Genomic DNA, 22,519 nt, shown 5'->3' with positions numbered 1-22,519 from the left:
GTCCAGCCGTCCTGAGTACGGGACGGGTCTAGCTGATGCGTCCGAGTCCAGCCGTCCTGAGTACGGGACGGGTCTAGCTGATGCGTCCGAGTCCAGCCGTCCTGAGTACGGGACGGGTCTAGCTGATGCGTCCCAGTCTAGCTGTCCTGAGTAAGGAATGGGTCTAGCTGATGCGTCCGAGTGCTCTCAGGGCCCTGTGGTCTCTGCTCCACCCTCCCCCAGTGATGACACACAAACCCTTCTTGTTCTCTAAGTGGCATTCTGTGCCATCCTCAGCCGAGCAGCCTCCCGACCTTGTTTACCAACAGCCCTTTACATGGCTCCAATCCCTTCCCCCTCAAAAACACGTCCCCTACCTAAACACAAATAAACCCCCACAATGACACCAAATTCACAGTTTCTATTAAGAATGCAGAGAAGTCTAGTTTTGTGCCCTCACTCTCCCACCACCACCCCCCACAAAGATCATCCAGCTACTTAGAAGTCACTCCATCAAATGATGTTAATAAAATGTTTAGGTAAATAGAATAATTTTCTGCTTAAGATTTTTTTTTTTTAACAGAAAATGGGTTTAAATACTTTTGTCAATCCAGACGGCAAGTTTTGTTTGTCCAGTCAACCCAGATGAAACTAGAAGAAGAGATGGCATGGTTCAAAAGATTGCACCAAATCCACTGGCAATGCCAACCAGGAGCACCGTGGCTGGATGCTGGCTATGCGTGGACGGCATGTACCACGGGGACTGCAGAAGAGCCCGAACTTTAACTGCAAGTTGTGGAGTGTTGTTCCCCAAACAAAATTATTTCTTAAAAATCAGAATTTATAATGCACTTCTGTTCCAAGTTAATGACTTTAAAACCATGCAACAATCAAAACCACTTGCCCTTCCTGAGAGGAATCCGTGTGACCTGGCCTTTGTCACACCAGGGTTGAGGTCAGAAGTAGACTGCAACCCAGGGCTTCTAACTCAGCAAGACTGCCTCATCTTTTCCATTTACTAGGAAAGTCATACCGACCCAGAGGAGGAAGTACGTCAGATATGTAATGGCAATACTTGGGGCTGAAAAGCCACTCCAATCGCTTATAAAAATATAATCTATTTGGCAACTTACACCTACTATGTTTAATGGCTGACATGTTCCTGAATGGACAGCTCAGATATCTCAGGCTCCTGCCAGAATGAAACTGAAGACACTAGAAACCCCAGCACATGCTACAACATTGGCAAAAGCTATGTCATAGGATCCAATTGTAAGTGCCAGGATTTCTAACCATGTCGAGGTGATTTAATAGCAAACATTTACAAGAGCAAGAGAACAAATTCTAAGTCAAACGCCTGTCAAACATACACACCGAATTTTAGCTACAATTTAAGCAACCTAAGGAAATATTATCAAGTTCTTTGACCTGCATGAAATTTTTTGGTGATGTGAATAAATTCTTTATTTTCTTATTTAAATTATAAATATCAAGCTACAAGTCTCATCTCTATCTCCATTATAAAAAACATGTTTAAAGCACCTGCTATAGACACCTGAGCATCTCCATAAAAAATGCACAGAACAGTCAGCCCAAGGAAGAACAGGTAAAAGTCAACAAGTTAACGCACCACATTTAAACTTGGGTAATATACTAGGTAGGACATCTGAGAATGGAAAATGGGCTTCACTCACAGTGTAAAGTAAGGCCCACTACCCTCGGTAAGAACGTATACATTCTTAAAGGGATTCTTAACAGCTAAGACAGGGTGCTACTTACTTCCTCATTAAATAGTTTGCTAGTTTCTTTTTTGATTGGGTCTATAAGCTGGACTTGGCCTGCGGAAAAGCCCACTAGGAGAGAGACACTTTCTGCTGTGGCTGTTAGGTGGTTGAAGTCATGACAAGTAGGCTGTGTTCCTTTGTATATCCTTTTATCTATTGGTTTACTCAAGTCAGCAGCCTGGAGGAGAAAGAGAAAAATACACACGGTAAACAGCACATTGAGATGAGAAATCTAAGTTACACTATTTTATACTCCATTATGATGTTCAATCTTAAAAATAAAAAGTATTAAATATTTTTGCAGTTTTTAGCATTTTATAAAAGCACTTTCACATACCTCAGCCAATCTGATATTGTTTGACTATCCATAATATGTTTATAACTTGTCAACTTATTCTTCTTCGAGTATATTTAACAAAGACTCCTGGATTTCAGGAGGAAAAATCCTTGAGATACCAAATTCAGTATGTGGGAAATGCATTCCAAGCACTTTCTAACAAAGTTAACTTTCACCACATAAAAAGCTCGGCTTTCAAATACAGCTACAGCACCTAAATGCTCATCGGTGAGTTCACCTGCAGCCCAGTCACTCTCAAAGCGTGGCCCCCAGCGGTAGCAGCAGCAGCATCACCTGGAAACTCAAGAGATGCAAATTCTCACGGCCCACGCCACACCAAGTGAATCAAACTACAGGGGGCAGGCAGGGTGGAGCCGGCAAGCTGTAGTTAAAACAGTCTTCCAGGTGATTCTGACACCTACTCACGCTGAGAACCACTACTATGGCCAGTTATACACGGGCAGCGACTCCTGTACTGGGTCACACTCTTCTGCATCAGCTTCCAAGTAACTTTCACTCGTCGAGCCCACACTCCAAGTCTGGTACATGCATCATCCTTAATCCTTACAATGATCCTTCAAAATAGATAGTATTTTCCCCATTTTACAGATGAGAAAACAAGTTTAGGGAAGTTAAATAACTCAGCCAAGGTCACCATACCTACCTAGTAAGTGGAAGGGCTGGATTTGGAACCCAGGTCGGTTTTACCATAAAGGGGATGGGGAGGAAACACACCGCACACACTCCAAATTCTGACTCCTGACTTGGGCTAAATGTGATTTTTCAAAGTGCCTCACCCCTTTTAAAGCAGGATCTTCTCTTCATGAGAAACCTTCTGTGCAATCCAAAATGCTGGGCTGTTATTGTTGAAATAAAGGAAACCCAACCCCTCCCACGGTCATTTGAAAATCACAGGTGGAGACAACTGAACACATCCTTTAAAACACCCACTTTGGCCCTGTGTGCAGTTCCGGGGTTCACAGCTCTGGTTCTCTATGGACCATCCCCAGGGTTAGGTTCTGAAGATTTTTTTCTTCCAAAGAGGCCTGTGACACTGCACTGAGAATTCTAGATTTTTCAGATAACAAATACAGTGTAAGAAAAGAGGACCTCAAAATGACAGGCTCAAAACCTGAGCATTTGGCAGTCTGGACCTGAGTGGCACAAGTGACCCTGGGAGCCCTGGCAAAGGAATGAAGATTCATGCCATGTGGACACTCTCCCTGCCTCACCTCAGTTAAAATGGGGAAGAGAATCCGTTCTACCAACCTCATGGTACTGTCTGGAGGATGAAATAAGAGAACATATACACGAAAGAGCCTTGAAAAGTGTAATATATAGTATGATGCAAAACAAAAGGAAGTCCTGACTTTGGAGCAAGGAGAAAAGGGACAGTGGGCAAGGAAGTGGGTGCTCAGCAGAAGTCGGATGCCAGAGACAGGGGCCCCTTCACTGCTGACAGTTTGCCTGGAGGGAAGCAGCTCCTGGGCTGGGCCCTAAGGGCAGGGAAAGGGAAGTCTAGGCTAAGGGAACAACACAGCAAATGATCTCAGTGCAAGGAAACAGCACTGAAAGTAAAAATGCTCAAAATATAAGATAGAGTCAAAAATCAAATTTGAAATATGAACAACTAAATTATTATATGATCTCTATATCGGCATATGTTAACTCGAGAATTTTTTTTTTTTTAGTTTGCTTAAGCAACTACCCCGTGGACTTCCTTGGTGGTGCAGTGGTTAAGAATCCACCTGCCAATGCAGGGGACATGGGTTCGAACCCTGGTCCAGGAAGATCCCACATGCGGCGGAGCCACTAAGCCCGTGCGCCACAACTACTGAGCCTGCACTCTAGAGCCCGTGAGCCACAACTACTGAGCCTGTGTGCCACAACTACTGAAGCCCATGCGCCTAGGGCCCGTACTCCACAACAAGAGAAGCCACCACTATGAGAAGCCCGCGCACTGCAAGCAAGAGCAGCCCCCGCTTGCCGCAACTAGAGAAAGACCGCGCGCAGCAACGAAGACCCAACGCAGCCAAAAAATAAATAAATAAATTTATACTAAAAAATGAAACTACCCCATGAAGCAATATACATAAAATTATGCACCAAAATATAAAAATCAATTCAAAGGCAAGCCAAACATTAACAGAGAGAACAAATATAACTTAAATGAGCAAAAGAAATGCAATGATTCTCAGAACCACAGAGAAAGTTTAAAGCACCAGTTTTTCCAAGTATTTGCTACTAGTTTTAAACGTATGGATCCCTTACAATAACAATGTTAGCCTCAGTTCTTGGTATATTTCTTTCACATTCCTGCCCCCTAATATGGAACGTTACTGAAAAGACGTCATTTGTCACAGATGTCACTGGATCACACAGGAACACACGTCTGAAGTATTTTAACTGCCAACTGAAAGACAATTTTTACTCTCGAATCATGTATCTATTCCAAAAACGTCCTGTTACTAATTTTGCTTAACCAAGTTTCTCTCTAGATCATTGCTCTCACGGTGTACCAGACCATGAACAGTCTGCTAGCTGCAGTCAAAATTAAGTACACACACACACACACACACACACACACACACAAATTAAGTACACAGATTGAGAATAAGCATTTAGAAACTTTTACGGCAATGTGACAGAGTGATTTTATACCTGTTGAATCCAATAATAAAAAATTCAAGTTTGCATTCTGCATGTCTTTTTCAGGTTTTCTAGTAATCCTTCTTTTATTTTACAAAAGTATCAGCCCAGATGGACTGGAAATTTTAAGAATTGGTCTTTCAGTACTGGTGGGAGAAGCACTGTCCTAGAAGGCATAAAAGTAGACCGAGGCCCAAGGAACACAAAAATATCTCTTACCTAAGGTCACTCCTTCCCCCGCAAACCTCCAATGACCCCGATGGCACTAGAAGAGCAGAACGTTAGCCAAGCAACATGCCACTTACACCCAGCAAGACCTACTGTGAGCCCTGTAGTGACTGCGAGGGGTGTACCCACAGGAAGTTATTCTTCCGAGAAGCCTGGGGACTCCCCCAGCGGTGCCTGGGCTTTTTGGAGCCCGACCCCAGGTGCAGGGAAAGGTGGGTCCACCAGTGCCTGCCTTCGTTTCCAACAGCACCGTCACCTCCAGCTCCTCTCGTCCTCTTCCCTCTTACGGCCAATCACCGAGTTCTGTCTCTTTTTCCATTGCTGTGCCGCTGTCTTCTTTCTTCCTCCTCCTCCTATTTTCCTAGGAGGTGGGGTGGGGGTGTGCCACTGGGAATCCTGAACCCACCCCCCTTTCAGTAGCAGTAACAACGACCTGAGCCAGCCACTCCTTTCCCGTGGGGTCGTCAGCCCCTGACAGATGGCTTCCCAGGTCAAGGCAGTCTGGTAGAAGGAGAAAGAGCCCAGACTTTGGAACCAGCCAGGCCTGGGTTCAAACCTCGCCTTCCCTCTTGGTAGCTAGGTGGCCTTGGGCAAGGTGCTTGTCACCTCTCCCAGATCCACAGAGAACAAGGTCCACTAGCTCCACTGCAGGGTCGTGGAAATGCCCGCAGGTAATGGATATAAAGCACAGAGCACACATCAGCACTCAAACGGTAGCTACCATTATTCATTTATCCCTGTCACATCCTACCTGGGGGCAAATGTCTCAGTGGCTTCCTAATTTCCATCACATCAGAATACGACAACTCCCAAGCAGTCCTGCGCTTCGTGGTTGGGCCCCATCCATCTCCCCTAACAGCAACAGCAACTTCTGTCCGTTGAACACTTTCTATGCACCAGGATGTTCACACTTATCATCTCGTTTAATCTCACAGTCCGCCCCTCAGAGTCAGCACTAATACCACCCATGTTTTACGGCTGAGGAACCGGGGAAGGAATTAAGGGGTCGAGGGCCATGTCCCACCCGTCCCCGCCCCCCCACCAGGTGTGCTGAGTCTGGTGCAGGCAGACTTCCCCTCTTCCTGGCTTCATTAAGTCGCCCCCTTGGTTGGGATAGTCTCCTCTGCCCCTGTTCCCAGGAGTATTACCCATCAGTTCAAGTCCCGTCACCTCCAGCAAGCATTTTCCCAACTACCATTTCCTGAGCTGGCTCCTTGATCACAGTTCTCAAGTACTTAGTTCGTTCCACAAAATTTAGTATTTAATCACTTACGTGACCACAGTATTGTTTTATGTCTGTTATCATCAATTAGAATTACAACTAAAATTACAACAAAAACTTCCTTAAAAAGCAGAACTTCTTTATTCAACAGTTACTATTGTATTATTTCACAAAATTACTTCTGTTTTTCAGCTTTCTGGTAAATCCTGCATAGACAGGCTACAGATACTTCGGTGTTTTTTTAGTGCTTTGCATCCTAATTATTGCCAATTATCTAAATTCTTAAATGTGAATTTATAGCAGAACCAATTTATTTAAAAGTCTTACCAATTTTAAGAATTGACAAGAATTTTAAGAACTGGTGAGAACATCTGGTTATTCAGCCCCAGCAGAGTATCCAGTTTGTCATAAATGCTCAATATCTGTTTCACAAATGAAACTGCGATTGTTCCAAAATTTTCAATTAAATTTCATCATTATGCTCATTAGTTTCTGCATAAGGAGTTACGATTACAATTAATTCGTCAGTGTCTCATTCTCAACAGAAAAAATTTAAATGATGGTTTAAAAATTCCTACTGCAGAAACAGAGCTGGTTAAACCCAAATCCTCAGTCAATAAGTACAAGCTTTAAAATGTCATGTTTCTTTTTTCCTTGAACTTTTGATCCTTAAAATCCCTGGAATTCTCTTCATGACGAATACCGTCAAGACATGAAGTCAGCTGGGTGGGTTTAGCATGGAACTAACGAACATTTATCACAAAGGTCTGCAAAAGAAACCAAGCTGTTGCAGCTCCCACCTCCACCCCAGGTCCCTGGCCGGTCCCAGGGAATGCTGGGGAGCCGACAGGAACATGGAGGAGGGACTGAACCAGTAGGGAATGGGCTCCCACGGGCGCCCTTTCACAGCCATTCCAGGAGCTCAGAGAAGGCACAGGGTGGGCCCGGGCCGAGCCCTTGTCATGGGAACCTGCTACTTGATACTCTTGAGTGCCCAGAAGCATTTGATGTGATATGGAAAATAATCTCAGAAAGACCTCTACTGAAAAATGTATGCCACATGATGGTATGTGGGAGGCATGCAGGTACTAAAGGTGGGCTTTATTTTCCCTAAATGTCACATTCTCTCTCCCCTTCAGAGAATCACCTCAGAGAGAACCCGTCTCACAGAACTTGCCAGAAGAGACTCCTTTTACTGGCCTATCTAAAAGCTGCCAAATGCCCACCCAGACAAGAAGCTCACCCTGTCTACACCAGAAATCACTCTCTTCCCTCCTAAGCCCCTCTCCCGAGCTTTAAGCCTGTCGCCTCGGTTGGGTCCCCCGCCTGGCACCCCCCATGCCAGCTCAGAGCCCTTCTAGCAGCCTGTCCTCCTCCGGGCCCCCTGCTAGCCTAGGGGCAGCTTACGGGTTTAGCACCAGGCTCCTTCCACCCATGTCTACCCACCTCCCATTCTTCCCCCACACCTGCCAGATTAATCCTCATGAAGACTTAGGTCACTCTCCCACTCCGAACCTCCTCGGCTAAACTGCTTGGCTGGCATCCACAGGCCTTCCTCCTGCAGGCCTCGCCATCCCCTGCCCCTTCACACACACCACCCGCAAGGGCAGCACGTGTGCACAGCTGCCTGCGCTCTTTGCACCTTCCTGCCTTTCTTTACGTTTCTCCTTTCACTTACAGCACTCCCTTCCCCTCCCCCCTCCATCACACAAATGCTGCTCACCGCAGCGCCAGTGTCATTTCCTCCTGATCTCACCTCGGGAGGCAGGCTTTCACTGGGCCTCCACTGAGTGCCTATCCCCATGTGCCACATCTACTAGCGGTAATATGGGAACTGTACTCCATATATTGTGAAAGTCCTTTCAAAAACAACAAAAAAGTCAGGAGGCTGCTCAGTCACTGACTGCCTGAATGGATTAACCCAAAATAGCAGGGGCAGCTCCAACGGCATCAAAGGTCTCCATTATGCCATTTGAAAATCAAAAGAGAACTGCTGTAGTGCTTTCTACTATCGTTCCTTTTGACCACATCTCAGACAACCAAAATAGGAGCCAAAAGTGGACAGGGGATTACTTCCCAGTGCCCCAGAAGATCACCGAGTCGGAAAGACGAGGAACAATTGGAGTCCTATCTCAGGACCTGGGATCCAAAATAAACCACATTATAAAGACTGTTCCACAGTTTTTCCTGGGGGAGACTTTTAACCTAGTCAGGCTTGGGGTTTCTAAAGCCTGCGAGGGATCTGTCTACAGTCTGGGGCTGGACCACACCTAGCTGGTCATCCTGGGGAAACGCCTCCCGGTCACAGGAGTGAATGAAATGAGACTCAGACCACTCTGAGCTGTTATATTTGCTTTGTGAACAAAGATCAATGTACTATTTATTACTATTCATTAAACCTTCTTCAGCACAGTGGAAAATAACCTGGGGCTCTAATGACAAAAATACCAAACAGTGATTTTCAAACATCTTCACTGCCCAGGTGAGCAGTTTAACACTCAGGTAACAGTCAGCTGTAAGGCACTGCACAGATGCTGATTCCACAGTCCAAGCCACCTGCCCTTGAAGTAGACACAAAACCAGGCTAATCTTGTGAAATAGCCCCACAACTCATCTTTCTCATAGTTTCTTCAATAGTTACATTCAAAATATCTGCATAATTGGCATTAATGGTATTTAGAGTCTAACACATTAAAAAAAGAGATATCAGGAGTATTAGGAAGTCAGGTTTGGGATAACTTATCCCAGTAGGGAAAAAAAAGGTCACTCAACTGTACCGTCCCAGCGTTTCAAAAAGGCCAGAAGCATGTCTGTCTTACTCGCCACTCTACCTCCAATGCCTAATAAAGCGCCTGACACACAGAAGACGTTGTTAAGTATCTGCCGCAAAAATGAAACAATTCCGAAAACGGGAAAGAAAAGTAAAGTGTCGGGAACCAGAAGAAACTCAGAGCCAGACATATATATAAAAGCAAATATATAATCCTTCTGCTGACCAAAAGCCTAACTAACAACTAATGCCTTCTTGGGCGCCCATCTATGAAAGAAAACCACCTCCCTAAGCAAATCCCGGAAAGTCCCTGGACGGTTTACAGAGCAGCCTCAAGAGGGCGCACCCTCAAGCCTCAACTCTTCTGACCATCATGACGAACCTGTGCATACAAGAACTATGGCCCCTCCCACTTTATAAACAGAGAAACAGAGTCAGCTGTCAAGCAGCAGCCAGTGGTGGAGTTAGGCCTTCTATGCTCCTTCTCCTGCACCGCGTTGCTATGACAGGAAGTTGACAAGGTAACATCAGAGGTAGCACGTAGTCTAAAATTCTATGACTGTGTGACTCCATGCTCCTATGCTTGCTGAAGAGGCAATCAAATATTCCAGCCTTGCTCAGTTTGGCCCAGATTCCAGACCCACCTTCTCAACGCATTTGCCTTGCAGGGCTGTTTTCTTAAAATGGAGATAATCCCAAGCAGAATACCTGACACTTAAAAGGCACTTTAGAAAAGTTAGTGAAAACTCATATTTCTCCTTTTGAATACATAAGGACTTGCTGCTTATCAGAGAGGCTTTGAAAATTCTCATCATTCGTTAATACTTTCAAAGAAATCTAAATTAAGGAAAAACATGGATATTTCTTTCTGCCCTAAATTTCCTGGAGAAAAACAGCAGAAGCCAAGTTTAGAGCATGTTTTCCTTCCAATATAATTTTCCAAAACAAGACAGTACCTTCCCTTCCTTGGTCTCTGTTCCTCCTTCATTGTCAGACACACTGGCACACGCCCACACTTGCACTGGCACACCAGCCCCACTCCCTTTACTGAAAACAACTGTCAGTCAGGTCGTCTGCCAGCAGTCTTCTGCCAGTCCTGACCCCGGAATGAGCACCCAGCGCTCACATTCCAGGGCTCCTCTCCTCTGCACGACAGCAGCAGCGAGGCCATGAGAAGTGGGGCAGGGAACTCCGTGGAAGCAGAGAGAAGGGACGAACAATGCCATCCACCATCAGAAGACAGGCAAATAACAAGACGTAAAATGCGAGGGGCACCACCTTTAGGTCATTCCAAAGTGGGAAGAGATGCATAGTCACAAAATGCATAAAATGTGTTCAGTGAAATCTTCACAGCAGTGATCTGTGGAACTGCATACTGTTCACCAAAGAAATACTTCTCACAGGAGCCAGAGAAGGCTCCTTCGTTGGAACTCTGCTTTGGGCGGGGTCGGAGCCGCCCCCCAGAGGAAGCAGGGCTGAGATTATGTGAAGCGTCTTCTTCTCCCCCGGCCCAGCACTGTCAGTCAAGTGTCTGCTGAACCAATAAACTTCTGTCGTTCTCACCTGCCGGTTTTTCCCCAAGGCAGTCTGTCACGTAAACACTGTTAGCTATGCAAACTCTGCTCTTCTTCCCCCGGAGTGAGTTTTCAAAAATGAACTTGATAAGCTACTAAACTGCAACATCTTCGCCGTCTCTGTTTTCTTATGTTGCACTCCACATTTAGGCTAAGGCTCTTATCACAATGCGAAATGCTACAGATGGTTGTCCTGGTGCTTCATTTAGGCTACTGAAATACTGATTTCTTCATTAAAGAAAAGCTATGAATAAACATTAGATAAAGTCAATTTGCACACATTCTAACACCAGATCTCACCCCATTAAAATGCTGACATATTCAAATGACCTATTTTTATTAAGCCCTTCTGTTAAATATGCAGACATATGCATGCCTATTCCCAAGGGAATACCAACATCTCAAGTGGAAGAAAAGGTAAGAGGCTTTCATTTCTGCAAAAGATACTCATTTCAAATTCTTAGAAAATAGGTATTTTTTTTTTTTTTTTTTTTTTTTTTTTTTTTTTTGCTGTACGCGGGCCTCTCACTGTTGTGGCCGCTCCCGTTGCGGAGCACAGGCTCCGGACGCGCAGGCTCAGCGGCCATGGCTCACGGGCCCAGCTGCTCCGTGGCATGTGGGACCTTCCCGGACCGGGGCACGAGCCCGCGTCCCCTGCATCGGCAGGCGGACTCTCAACCACTGCGCCACCAGGGAAGCCCCGAAAATAGGTATTTTTAAAGTTTCCCCCCAAAAGGGGTGGGGGTGGGGAGAAATGCTGTGACCTTCTGAAAGTTCTGTGACAACACTGGCAAAGTAAAGACCCCTCCAAGGCAGTGAGCAGTTCCTGTAAGCTGCTTAGCTGCTATCCCACTGCCTTCCTGGCATTTATATGCCCATGAGCTTATTATGTTTGGCACGGCACACAGATGATTTTTCAATTTTCTCCATCAAGGTGTTGAGCAACACAAGCAGCGGCCTGCAGAGGAGATCCCATTCGAAGTGAGAAATGCCCTGCATCTCCAATTGTGTAGAGGCCCTGCAATCTTCTGACGCTCACTCCCTTATCCTACACCGAAACTGAGGCCCAGGGAGGGGTGGTGATCTGCCCAAGGTTGCACAGACCTTCGAACTGTGCTTTCAATCACGTCAAGTTGCTACCTTTTCAGTCACCCAACTTGAGGTGGGACAATGAACCACTGAATCTGTACCATATGAAATTTCAAAAAATGGCACTGATGTGTCCCAGTAATTTTACACCAAATGACAGTACTTTGGAGCCAGTACATTGCTGGGTTTTCAAACAGGAAGCAGGAGAGCCAGAGAACACATTAAACTTATCTTACAATGAAAGGAGATCAGCCACTAAAATCAACGGCCAAAACACTGGATTTGGCCTCTGTAATTCAAATAGTTATTCTCTGATCCAGCCAGGCCTCAGGTGAAGAAAGCAGACTCAATGCAATGACAGTTACAGAGAGTTGCCCGATTTCTAAATATACTGTGGAGAAAAGCTTTGCTCTTCCCTTCATCTAAAGTTTTATAGTATCACTGCAACTACTGTTCACTTGGCACTTCTGCTGTTTGTCATTTTGTCATGTCTTATCTCCCCAACTAAGTCAAATTTTGGGGGGACATAACTGTCTTATAGGCTACCTCAGTGACAGCCACTCGGACGTTTCTGATGTTTTTTCCCCTACCAGATTAAAAACGCCTTTTTGGGTACCTGAAATGTACCATGCACTGGTACAGCACTAGTAATGCAATAGCAGCCAGTTTCAAAACGTGGACCAGTAAGATTAGCACATACACGAATGTGGAGGGGCAGGCCTCACCTAACTGTGATGGGAGTGTAAACTGGCCAGCCTTCATGCAGAGCAATTTGGCAGCACGGAGGAAAAGCCTCCTTTCCTTTAAACACAAATTCAACTGCTAGGAATCTGTCCTTAGAAAATATTTTCCAAGTGTGTAATCTATCTGTAATAGCCCAGAGCTGGCCCAACACAAATGCCCATCCACAGAAGGCTAGGTGAATAGCAGGCTATACATGGAATACTACCCATGGAAGACATGCACTGAGAAAAAACATGGACAAACCTCAAAAAATAATCTTGAGTGAAAGAAGCCAGCTATAAAAGAAGCATAGCATATACTAAATAATTCTATTTATATAAAGTTCAAAAATAAGGAAAACTCATGTGATGCTGAAGTGAGGGCGGTGGCCACCCCTTCAGGAGTGTGGGAAGGGGCCACAGGGAGGCTCCAGGTGGCTAGGAATGCTGTTTCTTAATCTGGGGTTGGTTCTGCTTTGCGAAAAACTAATAGAACTTTACATTTATACACATTTGTTTGGATGCTATCCTTAAATTAAAAAATAATTTTGGGCTTCCCTGGTGGCGCACTGGTTGAGTCTGCCTGCTGATGCAGGGGACGCGGGTTCGTGCCCCAGTCCGGGAGGATCCCACGTGCCGTGGAGCGGCTGGGCCCATGAGCCATGGCCGCTGAGCCTGCACGTCTGGAGCCTGTGCTCCGCAACGGGAGAGGCCACAGCAGTGAGAGGCCCGTGTACCACAAAATAAATAAATAAATAAATAAATAAATAAATACTTTTAATGATCAAACACACATACAAAGACAGTCAACTCAGGTTTGTTTCTAACAAAGCTTTATTAACATCTTATGTGTTTGAAAAATGAAATGGGTAAATATATCATGCAGCCATTTAAAATGAAGACATTTACTTACCAGCAAAGAAGGATGTTATATGGTATATTAAGTGAAAAATGCAACAATAAAAAAATAGGATTCAAAAAATTAAAAGAATTATAAAGAAATCTTAAAATTGTATTCATACTGTAGTCATATTGTTAGCAATAACAGTACATTTTTACTCTTTTTTTTTGGCTGTGCCGTGCGGCATGCGGGATCTCAGTTCCCTGCCCAGGGATCGAACCCGTGCCCGCTGCACTGGGAGCACAGAGTCTTAACCACTGCACCATCAGGGAAGTCCCAGTATATTGTCATTCTCAATGTCTTGTAGAATAAAACAAAAAATTAATTATGTGAATGTCATTAGGAATCCAGATTTTCCACATAAGATGTATTAAATGTATAGAAGCAATGACCAAATGGCAACAGGAAATCCTAGTGCCCAGACTGTCACGAATGCTATTTGTCAAAGTCACCAAGGCTCCTATACACTTGATACCAGGTATGGGGCAGGAAGTGCACAAGATGAATCTGGAACACCTTTCTGTACCGCTGAGCAAGAAAGCTATCAAAGACTACTGAAGTTGTGTCCAAAAGATTCAGGGGCTGGACTTCCCTGGTGGTGCAGTGGTTAAGACTCTGCGCTTCTACTGCAGGGGGCGCGAGTTCAATCCCTGGTCGGGGAAGATCCCACATGCCGCACAGTGTGGCCAAAAAAAAAGACTCAGGGGGCAAAGCAGAGGAACTATCATTGGTCAATGATGGGACAATTTACACATAAAAACAATACTACAGAACTTTCATGGAATAAAATAAGAATCTGAGTTCACACTAATATCAATAAATGGGGAGAAGGGGCTTCCCTGGTGGCACAGTGGTTGAGAGTCCGCCTGCCAATGCAGGGGACACGGGTTCGTGCCCCGGTCTGGGAAGATCCCACATGCTAAGGAGTGGCTAGGCCTGTGAGCCATGGCTGCTGAGCCTGCACGTCCGGAGCCTGTGCTCCGCAACGGGAGAGGCCACAACAGTGAGAGGCCCGCATACTGCAAAAAACAAACAAACAAACAAACAAACAAACAAATAAATAAATGGGGAGGGAAAAAAGCTTTCCCTACAGTAGACTAACACCTAATAAATGTAGAAGGAAAAAATAATGGAGTTTGAAAAATCACCATTTTATAACCATCACAGTAATACAGTAATAAACCAATTCAGCCAAAAATCATCAATGGATGCTAAAACTAGTGGATAAGGGTCTGAGGAGAAAAAGGGTATTTATGTAGTCCCAAAGTATCCCTTCACAAATTACATATCAATTACAAAGAGAAAAGTGGAACTTGACCATGGATTAATTTAGCAAACACAACCTTAGTCAATGTTCACATCACCACTGTGACCAGAACAAAGCAGCATCCTGTGTCTCCTGACCTGCTGCTTCAAGAAAGACACAACTGTAGATTATGAATCTAATCACAAGAATATCAGACAAATCTAAACTGAGAGATTCTACAAAATAACTGGTCTGAACTCTTCAAGACGTCAAGGTCGTGAAAACAAAGAATAAACTACCAAGCACTGAATGAGACTAAAGAGCCTGCAACTACCTGTAGTCTGTGAACCTGGACTGGCTCCCAAACCAGGGGAAAATGGCTCTTAAAGGACAGCATGGGGGTAACTAGTGAAATTTTAATGTGAACTGCAGATTAAATCAGTTATATTTAGATTCTGATAAATGTACAGTACTGGGGTTATGTAAGAGAAAATCTTGTTCTTGGGAAATAGAAACTGAGGTTTGACAGATTTATGAATCTGTCAAAGAACAGACTTTGATCACGTGTAAATTTTTTACACGTGAAAATATGGTTTTATTTCTCCAGTCTATGTACTGTAGAAAAAGTACAGAAGAAAACAGATGATGTTTGGGGTTTGCTTTAAAATAATGCAGTAAGGGTGAGATAATAGATGAAATGAGACTAGCCTTGTGTAGACAACTGGCGAAGCTGGGAGACATTCTCTCTACTTCTGTGTAAGTTGTAAATTTTCCGTAATTAAAAAAGTGTCATTCAGTTTGAGATGTATATGTTTGCAAAGAGAACAATCTGAAAAGATATTCAGTAAAGTATTAAAAGTGGTTATTAAAGGGGGGGGTAGTACTTAGATGACAATTTTTTGCCTATCTTAATTTCTAACTTTTCCTCAATAATTATATATTACTTGTGTAATTTTTTAAATAGAAAAAGAAGAAAACACAAGCCAAAAAACCAACTGAAACTATTTGAAAATTATTCTGGTAGTTTAAAAGCATGTCATGGCCTAGCAGAGAGTCACAGGAAAATACATGCCTTGTGAACAAACAGTAAAATTCACCATAAAAGGAAGCCTACAGTTACACGAAGTAAATGTATGAGCAGGGATGATATATCACCAAGAGGTGATGATATATTTTGAACTGACCAAATCATAAGTTTCACACCAATTACGGCTGTTGGTGTCTGTTATTAATGTTTCTGTGGCACCAGTGATGTCACTCAATGAGATGAGACAGGACAGGAAAATTCTTTAAAGAAGCCAACCATTCAGGGGACAGATAAGGAGGCCGTGGCTGGTTCTATTGTGTCACTCTTCAAATAGTACTACAGTGTGAGAAGCATTCACTGTGTGCTCCTAATTTGCTACAGTGGCGAACACAGATAACTTTTCCCAGAGTCCTCTTTGGGAAATTCAATCTGTTGCAAGTTTACTTCCCAATTTTGCCTCTAATGTAGGTCTAAAATTGAATCCCCATCTTTCTCACAAGAATTGAACTGCGAATTTATCATCAATCCCATGTTTTTCTAGAGATTCTAGGCCCTAAATCATCCTCAATCCAGAAGAAATAGATAAAAGGGTTACACAGTAGAATTTCTCCCTTGGTATTCGGCAATATTTTAACATTTAAAATCTGGAGGCTTGAAATAAAAATATTAGGCTCAAGAGGGACAGTATTGTATTTGTAGTCTCCATGGGGACAGTACTGCATTTTAAATGTAGGTTAGCAGGGCAACCAGCTGAATAAGCAGTTTCAAACTGAAGCCTGAAATCAACCATAATCCAAAAGGTAGCACTTGGCGACAATCGCACACCTGCTTCACTCTAATCACTTATCATTCATCAACTCACATAATAAAACATACATAATTTAAAAATTGCAACTACTAGCTTAAAAAGTTAAATATGAAGCTATTCACAAAGAAGTGGACTGAAGAAGCAACTCATTTCCCAGCATGAATAATTCTGTAACATATCTCTATAGACAATGGTCTTATGTGAACATAGGTAACCTAAGTCTCACATTCACGCAATCAGAAGACAGACAAACAGAGCTGGAGAGGAGCTTTAAAAAAGTCACATTTGCTCTCAAGATGTTACAACTTAAGTCCTAGGAAGTAGATTGTCTAAAATCACAAAATCAATTCATACCACAGCTGAACATGGAGCTCTATACCCAGTAAACTCAGGAAAAGCACTAGAGTAGCCTAACCCAAAGCTCTCATTTCCGTCTCCTTTCCTTTCACCTGTGGTCTTCTTGCTTCTACGTCAGACGTAACAACTAGCTGTCAGAACCTGAAATTATATTATTTATAACATAGAGTGAAGAAATACACAAGACTTCGCAAAACTCATTAAGCTTAGCATAAACCAAATGATGCTCATTTAGTTGGCACCAAGTTCCAACTGCTGCGAGCCTTCTCCAGGCTGAGAAGGGAGGAGGGAGAAAGGGAGCTGCTTGCCTCTTGATAAGTCAAAGCTCTGGAGCTGCTGTCCTGAGCAACTAAGGCCAATACCCACTCCCACAGCTCTTTCCAAAGCCCCTGACTGTCTTCCAGAAAATCTTCCCTCTGCAGCCAAGCCAAATGCCCACTAATAAAATTCTGGCCGGCAGGGATGTACCCAAATTTTGTATGCAAATACAAGAAGGATGGCAGAAATAGGCAGCAACTTTAAGCTAGGCTGCACAGACACTGAAAGCTAAGAAATGCAGGCCAGGAGCTCAGCTTGGTGGTACCCATGGTTATGACAAAGGCTGAGGCTCCAAATACCAGCCAGTCCCATAAGCAGCATTTATAAGTTTATAAGTGGCCATAAACTAAAAGGCAGTCTTCAGGGTGGTATGGAAAGGTCTCATCTCTCCTCCATGGAGAGTACTGTCGCTAGATTTGTCTTTAAATTAGAAGAGACACACAGTAACACGACATCCCCAAATTTTCTTGTTGTCCACAGCAAGTCTGAGTACTTGTGCTGTTCTCACAAAATTCTCAGACCTCAAGCAGCTCGTTGGGCGGCGAAAAACCACGGCACACTCAAGACCTCAAAGGAGGGAGAGCATGGCAAAGCACAGAGAGCCAGCCAGGGCCCGTCCTGGGGCAGGACGAGGCTGAGAAAGGCACTGTGGGACTGTTCTCAAGCCTGGTGTGTCCCATTCCAGAAGGCGACCTGCCTTCATCACAGGTCTTCTGCCTGTGTCCCTAGCAAACACCTCAATTATTTGACTTTTTTTTTTTTTTTTTTTTTTTTTTTTGCAGTACGCGGGCCTCTCACTGTCGTGGCCTCTCCCGTTGCGGCGCACAGGCTCCGGACGTGCAGGCTCAGCGGCCATGGCTCACAGGCCCAGCTGCTCCGCGGCACGTGGGATCCTCCCGGACCGGGGCACGAACCCGTGTCCCCTGCATCGGCAGGCGGACTCCCAACCACTGCGCCACCAGGGAAGCCCTATTTGACATTTCTGAAGGGCCTAAATTATTTCTCTATGGAAGCTCACACATCAATCCCATCCTCCACACAGGCCCTAACGCAGGAAAACAAAAACACTGAATAGGGTACCATTTCAAAAATGTAAAGTGACATGTTACAGAGAAAGCTCTGGCTGAAAACCTACATTACACTTTGAGGAGCGATTAGGAGGACAGACTGTGGAGCTAGGACGCCTGGGTTTGATTTGGGTTCGGCCATTCCTAGCGCTGTGAGCTTGGACAAGTTATTTAGCTTTCCACACTACTGTTTCCACAAAATGGGGAAATGGGGATAATACAATAGTTCCTACTATATACAATGTTTGAGGATTAGGGAGTTAAAATATGTAAAGCGACTGGAATAGTGCTCACTCAAAAAGCTACCTAAGTATTAGCTATTATCATTATTAAGTAAATAATATCAATTCACATTTGATAAATGCATTCAAACCAAGAAGTACAGTGAGTAAGCTTGGAAATAAGCACTTAATTCCTTGTAGGAATTTTTAAAATAAATGTACTTTTCTACTTAATTGCCTGTCCAAAAATGTGTTTGGAGGGGTGGGGGTTTGGAAGTGAGGGAGCGAAGGTCCAAGAGCTGAGAGGAGCAAACAGAGCCTAAACAACAAGGCCTCTCCCCTCACCAGAGACGGCAGCTGTCCCCTGGGTCAAAGCGGTGCTCAATCTGCTAACACGTGTTCACTTCACTTTCGTAACACAGCTGGACTAAAGCAAAGCCAGCAAAATTACTTTTCCCAACCAATTAAAATTTTTCTAAATTCAATGTAACATATTTTTTTAAGTTGCAAAAATAATACAAGTGCACAGGCCAGAGTTGTGTCGTATACCAATTTATACCTCAATGAAAATACACGTTGATTTCTGAGACAAAAATACTGAGTAGCACATATAATGTAATGACTAGATGTGTGAAAATATAGAGGCTGGACTATGATCTCAAAGTCTCTTTTACCTCCCAATTCTCTGATATACTGTTAAGTAAATGAATATTAAGAAAAGGAAATAAAACAGTCTGTGTTTCTATTAAAAATAAAAAAAGCTAGAAGGTTGTTGCTTAGTAGATCGGGTTAAGAATGTGAGGGGAGGGCTTCCCTGGTGGCGCAGTGGTTGGGAGTCCGCCTGCCAATGCAGGGTCCGGACACGGGTTCGGGCCCCGGTCCGGGAGGATCCCCCACGCTGCAGAGCAACTAAGCCCACGCGCCGCAACTATTGAGCCTGCGATCTAGAACCTGTGTCACAACTACTGAAGCCTGCGCACCTAGAGCCCGTGCTCCGCAACAAGAGAAGCCACTGCAATGAGGAGCCTGCGCACCGCAACGAAGAGTAGCCCCTGCTCACCACAACTAGAGAGAGCCCACATAGCAACGAAGAGCCAATGCAGCCAAAAATAAATAAATAAATAAATAAAATTTATATATATAAAAAAAAGAATGTGAGGGGAGAAGTCCAGAATCATGTGCATTGCAACCATTTGTTATATGACCACATGACAGCCACAGACTCACATGTACTGTCTGGGAACAAGGTTTTATATGAAAGGCAGTGTGATGTGCCAGAAAGGACACAGGCTTAGGAGTCTGACAGACCCCCTGAAATCTCACGCTGCCACTTACCAGCTGTGTAGCCAGCCGCCGTGGCAAGTTACTTCATTCCTCAGAGCCTCCCCTTTCTCATCTATATATAAAGTGGGAAACGCCACTCCCTATTTTGCAAAGTGTTTGTGAGGAAAAGACGATGTATGTGAAAGCACCTAGTTTAGTGCCCAGCACCGAGGGGGTGTTCAATAAATGATAACCGGAGTGATAAACAAATTAATCAATGGCTATTAATATAATCCACAAGTTAAATGGCCAATAATCTTTAACCGAGTGTTAAAGCTATGAGGAGAGCCCTGAATTAGAGCCCATAAGGCAGTGGTTCTCAAACTTTAGTGCATCAGGGACTTCCCTGGTGGTCCAGTGGTTAAGAATCTACCTTCCAATGCAGGGGACGCAGGTGCAATCCCAGGTCGGGGAACTAAGATCCCACACGCCACAACTACTGAGCCTGCGCACCTCAACTAGGGAGAAGCCGCACGCCACAACGAAGTTCCCGCGTGCTGCAACTAAGGCTCAACGCAGCCAAATTAATTAATTCTTCTTTTAAAAACCAAAACCAGCACATCAGAAGCACCTGCTAGTTAAACAGAGCGCTGGGCCCCACCCCTAGAGTTTCTGATTCACTTGGTCAAGGGGGAGGGCGGAGACCTGCATTTCCACAAGGTCTGAGGAGATGCTGCTGCCGCTAGTTGAGGACCACCTGTAAGAGAACCTCTGCTTTAAGGGAACAGAGAAGAGGAACCCTTCTGTGTTTGACAATGTGACAAGTCAAATATTTAGGCAATGGTATCGTTGAGCAAAAAGGTGTGGGATGGCACTTGAGAAAAGACCAAGACAGAAAGACAACACAAGTGTACAGGGGCAACAAGGTGTCAGCGTGGCCACTTAAGTACCTCATTACGAGAACTGTCAGAAAGATTTTGAAGAGGCCATTGGTAGGCTAAATTTCTTACTAGGCTCAGCTTGGGTTTTTGATAGTTTAGTAAAGTGAGCCATTACAAACCTTGAAAAAGTTAACCACACGGTGAAAATGGCAACTTCAAGCAGAGATGCAACAACAGGTAAGGCCAGGCAAGGTGGCATAGAAATAGGTAGTGAAGGACCACCATTGAGTCTATGCAGGTGATCCCAAAGCATCCTCCATCACTTACAGCCAGGACCTTCAGAGCCTTCAGTCTGCGAGATGATCGCCCATAAAGGGAGCCTACTAGACACGAGAATCAAGCCCCAGTAAACCCTATTTATTAACGTGGCACAGCCATGCATTAATCAAGGAAGCTAAGAGACCTCAAACACGATTCACTCAAATGAGAGGGTAAAATCTCTTATTTCTTTAGTTTTATATCATTTACTAAACATGTTCCTTTAGTGCAGTACATAATATTAATTAGCTATCATTATACCTATTATTACTAATCTTTTTTTTAACATCTTTATTGGAGTATGATTGCTTTACAATCGTGTGTTAGTTTCTGCTGCATAACAAAGTGAATCAGCTATACATATACATATATTCCCATATCTCCTCCCTCTTGCATCTCCATCCCACCCTCTAGGTGGACACAAAGCACCGAGCTGATCTCCCTGTGCTATGCGGCTGCTTCCCACTAGCTAGTTATTTTACATTTGGTAGTGTAGGTATGTCCAACTAATCTTAATTTACCAATTGAAAATCCTACAAAATTTATCTCAAAACAATGCTCACCAACAGACTATACTTCAATCATTATTTTTAAGTCAACATTGGTAAGATAAAGATAACTACATCTTGGGAATTCCCTGGTGGTCCACTGCTTAGGACTTGGTGCTTTCACTGCCGTGGCCCAGGTTCAATCCCTGGTTGGGGAACTAAGATCCTGCAAGCCACACAGTGCCACACACACAAAAAAAAGATAACTACAACTTATAATGACAAAATACATAGGACATCATGATCTACTCAGAGTTCAGCAGAAAACTGCTGACAGATTATTTTCCACATAAGACATAAGAAATAAAAAAATGTTAAGATTGTTGTAAAAATAATAATAATAAGGGGGGGGTTGAAACTCCATCTCACATCTTATTCCAGAATAAATCTCAGCAGTATCAAAGAGATGTCAAATGTAACTAATGAAACTTCAGAAGTACAAGAAGAAACCATGAGGATTTAAAAAAATAAAATTAGAAGGGCTAATAAGTATGACCCCAAACCCATAGCCAAAAGGGAAAAGACTAATACATTTTCCTCTAAAAATTAAAATTTCTACGTAGGAAAAACCACCACGAGCAAAATCAGAAAACAAATGACGAATGGAACCAAATGTCTGCAACTCAGATCACAAATTAAGGGCTAATTTACATAAAGGAGAGCTCCTACAAATAAAAAAGAAAAAGAAAAAAAAGAAAGACCAAAATCCTAGTAGAAAAATGTGCACGGGATATTGACAATTCACAGAAAATACAAATGGCTCTTAAATATATGAAATGATGCTTATATCACTTTTCATTTATCAAACTGGCAAAGATCAAATAATAGCACACTGTGCCAGAAGTATAAATTGGTACAACCTGTGTAAGATAATCTGTGTCTATCAAAAGTACAAATGCACATTCCTTTGACGCAGCAATTCCCCTCACAGGAATTTATTCCTCAGATATACTAGCAACAGGGCAAAGTGATGATATGTACAACGTTATTTACTGCAGCATAGTCCGTAACAGCTAAAGACTGGAAACAACTTCAGTGTTCATCAAAGAAGGAACTATCGTACAGTCATACAATGGGATATTGTGCAGCTATTCACAAAATAAAGAGCTCTTTACACACGGACAAAGAATAATCTCCAAAATATATTTTATAAAACAAAACAGAAATAAGGTATAAAACAGTACAGATGCTAAAACTTACATTTTGTTTT

General features: G+C 43.6%; 1 protein-coding gene across 7 annotated transcripts in view; it reads right to left on the bottom strand.

The window, feature by feature from the left end:
• Positions 1-22,519, bottom strand: part of WDR20 (WD repeat domain 20) — a 55,386-nt gene that overhangs the window by 12,724 nt on the left and 20,143 nt on the right. For 4 of the 7 annotated variants that reach the window (XM_081229475.1, XM_081229476.1, XM_081229481.1 and 1 more), the window contains exon 2: positions 1,759-1,941. The exons of 1 other annotated variant lie outside the window; for it this stretch is intronic. In XM_081229475.1, the coding sequence (XP_081085601.1) occupies positions 1,759-1,941 (183 nt within the window). Of the gene's footprint in view, positions 1-122; positions 147-1,758; positions 1,942-22,519 lie in introns of those variants that run through there. 2 more of the 7 variants (XM_081229483.1, XM_081229480.1) reach the window with 2 other exon arrangements.

The sequence above is a fragment of the Mesoplodon bidens genome, assembly GCF_964165515.1.
Source record: "Mesoplodon bidens genome assembly, chromosome: 3".
Taxonomy (NCBI): domain Eukaryota; kingdom Metazoa; phylum Chordata; class Mammalia; order Artiodactyla; family Ziphiidae; genus Mesoplodon; species Mesoplodon bidens.
Note: the sequence above shows the minus strand (reverse complement) of the source record. Positions and strands in the feature narration are given on the sequence as shown.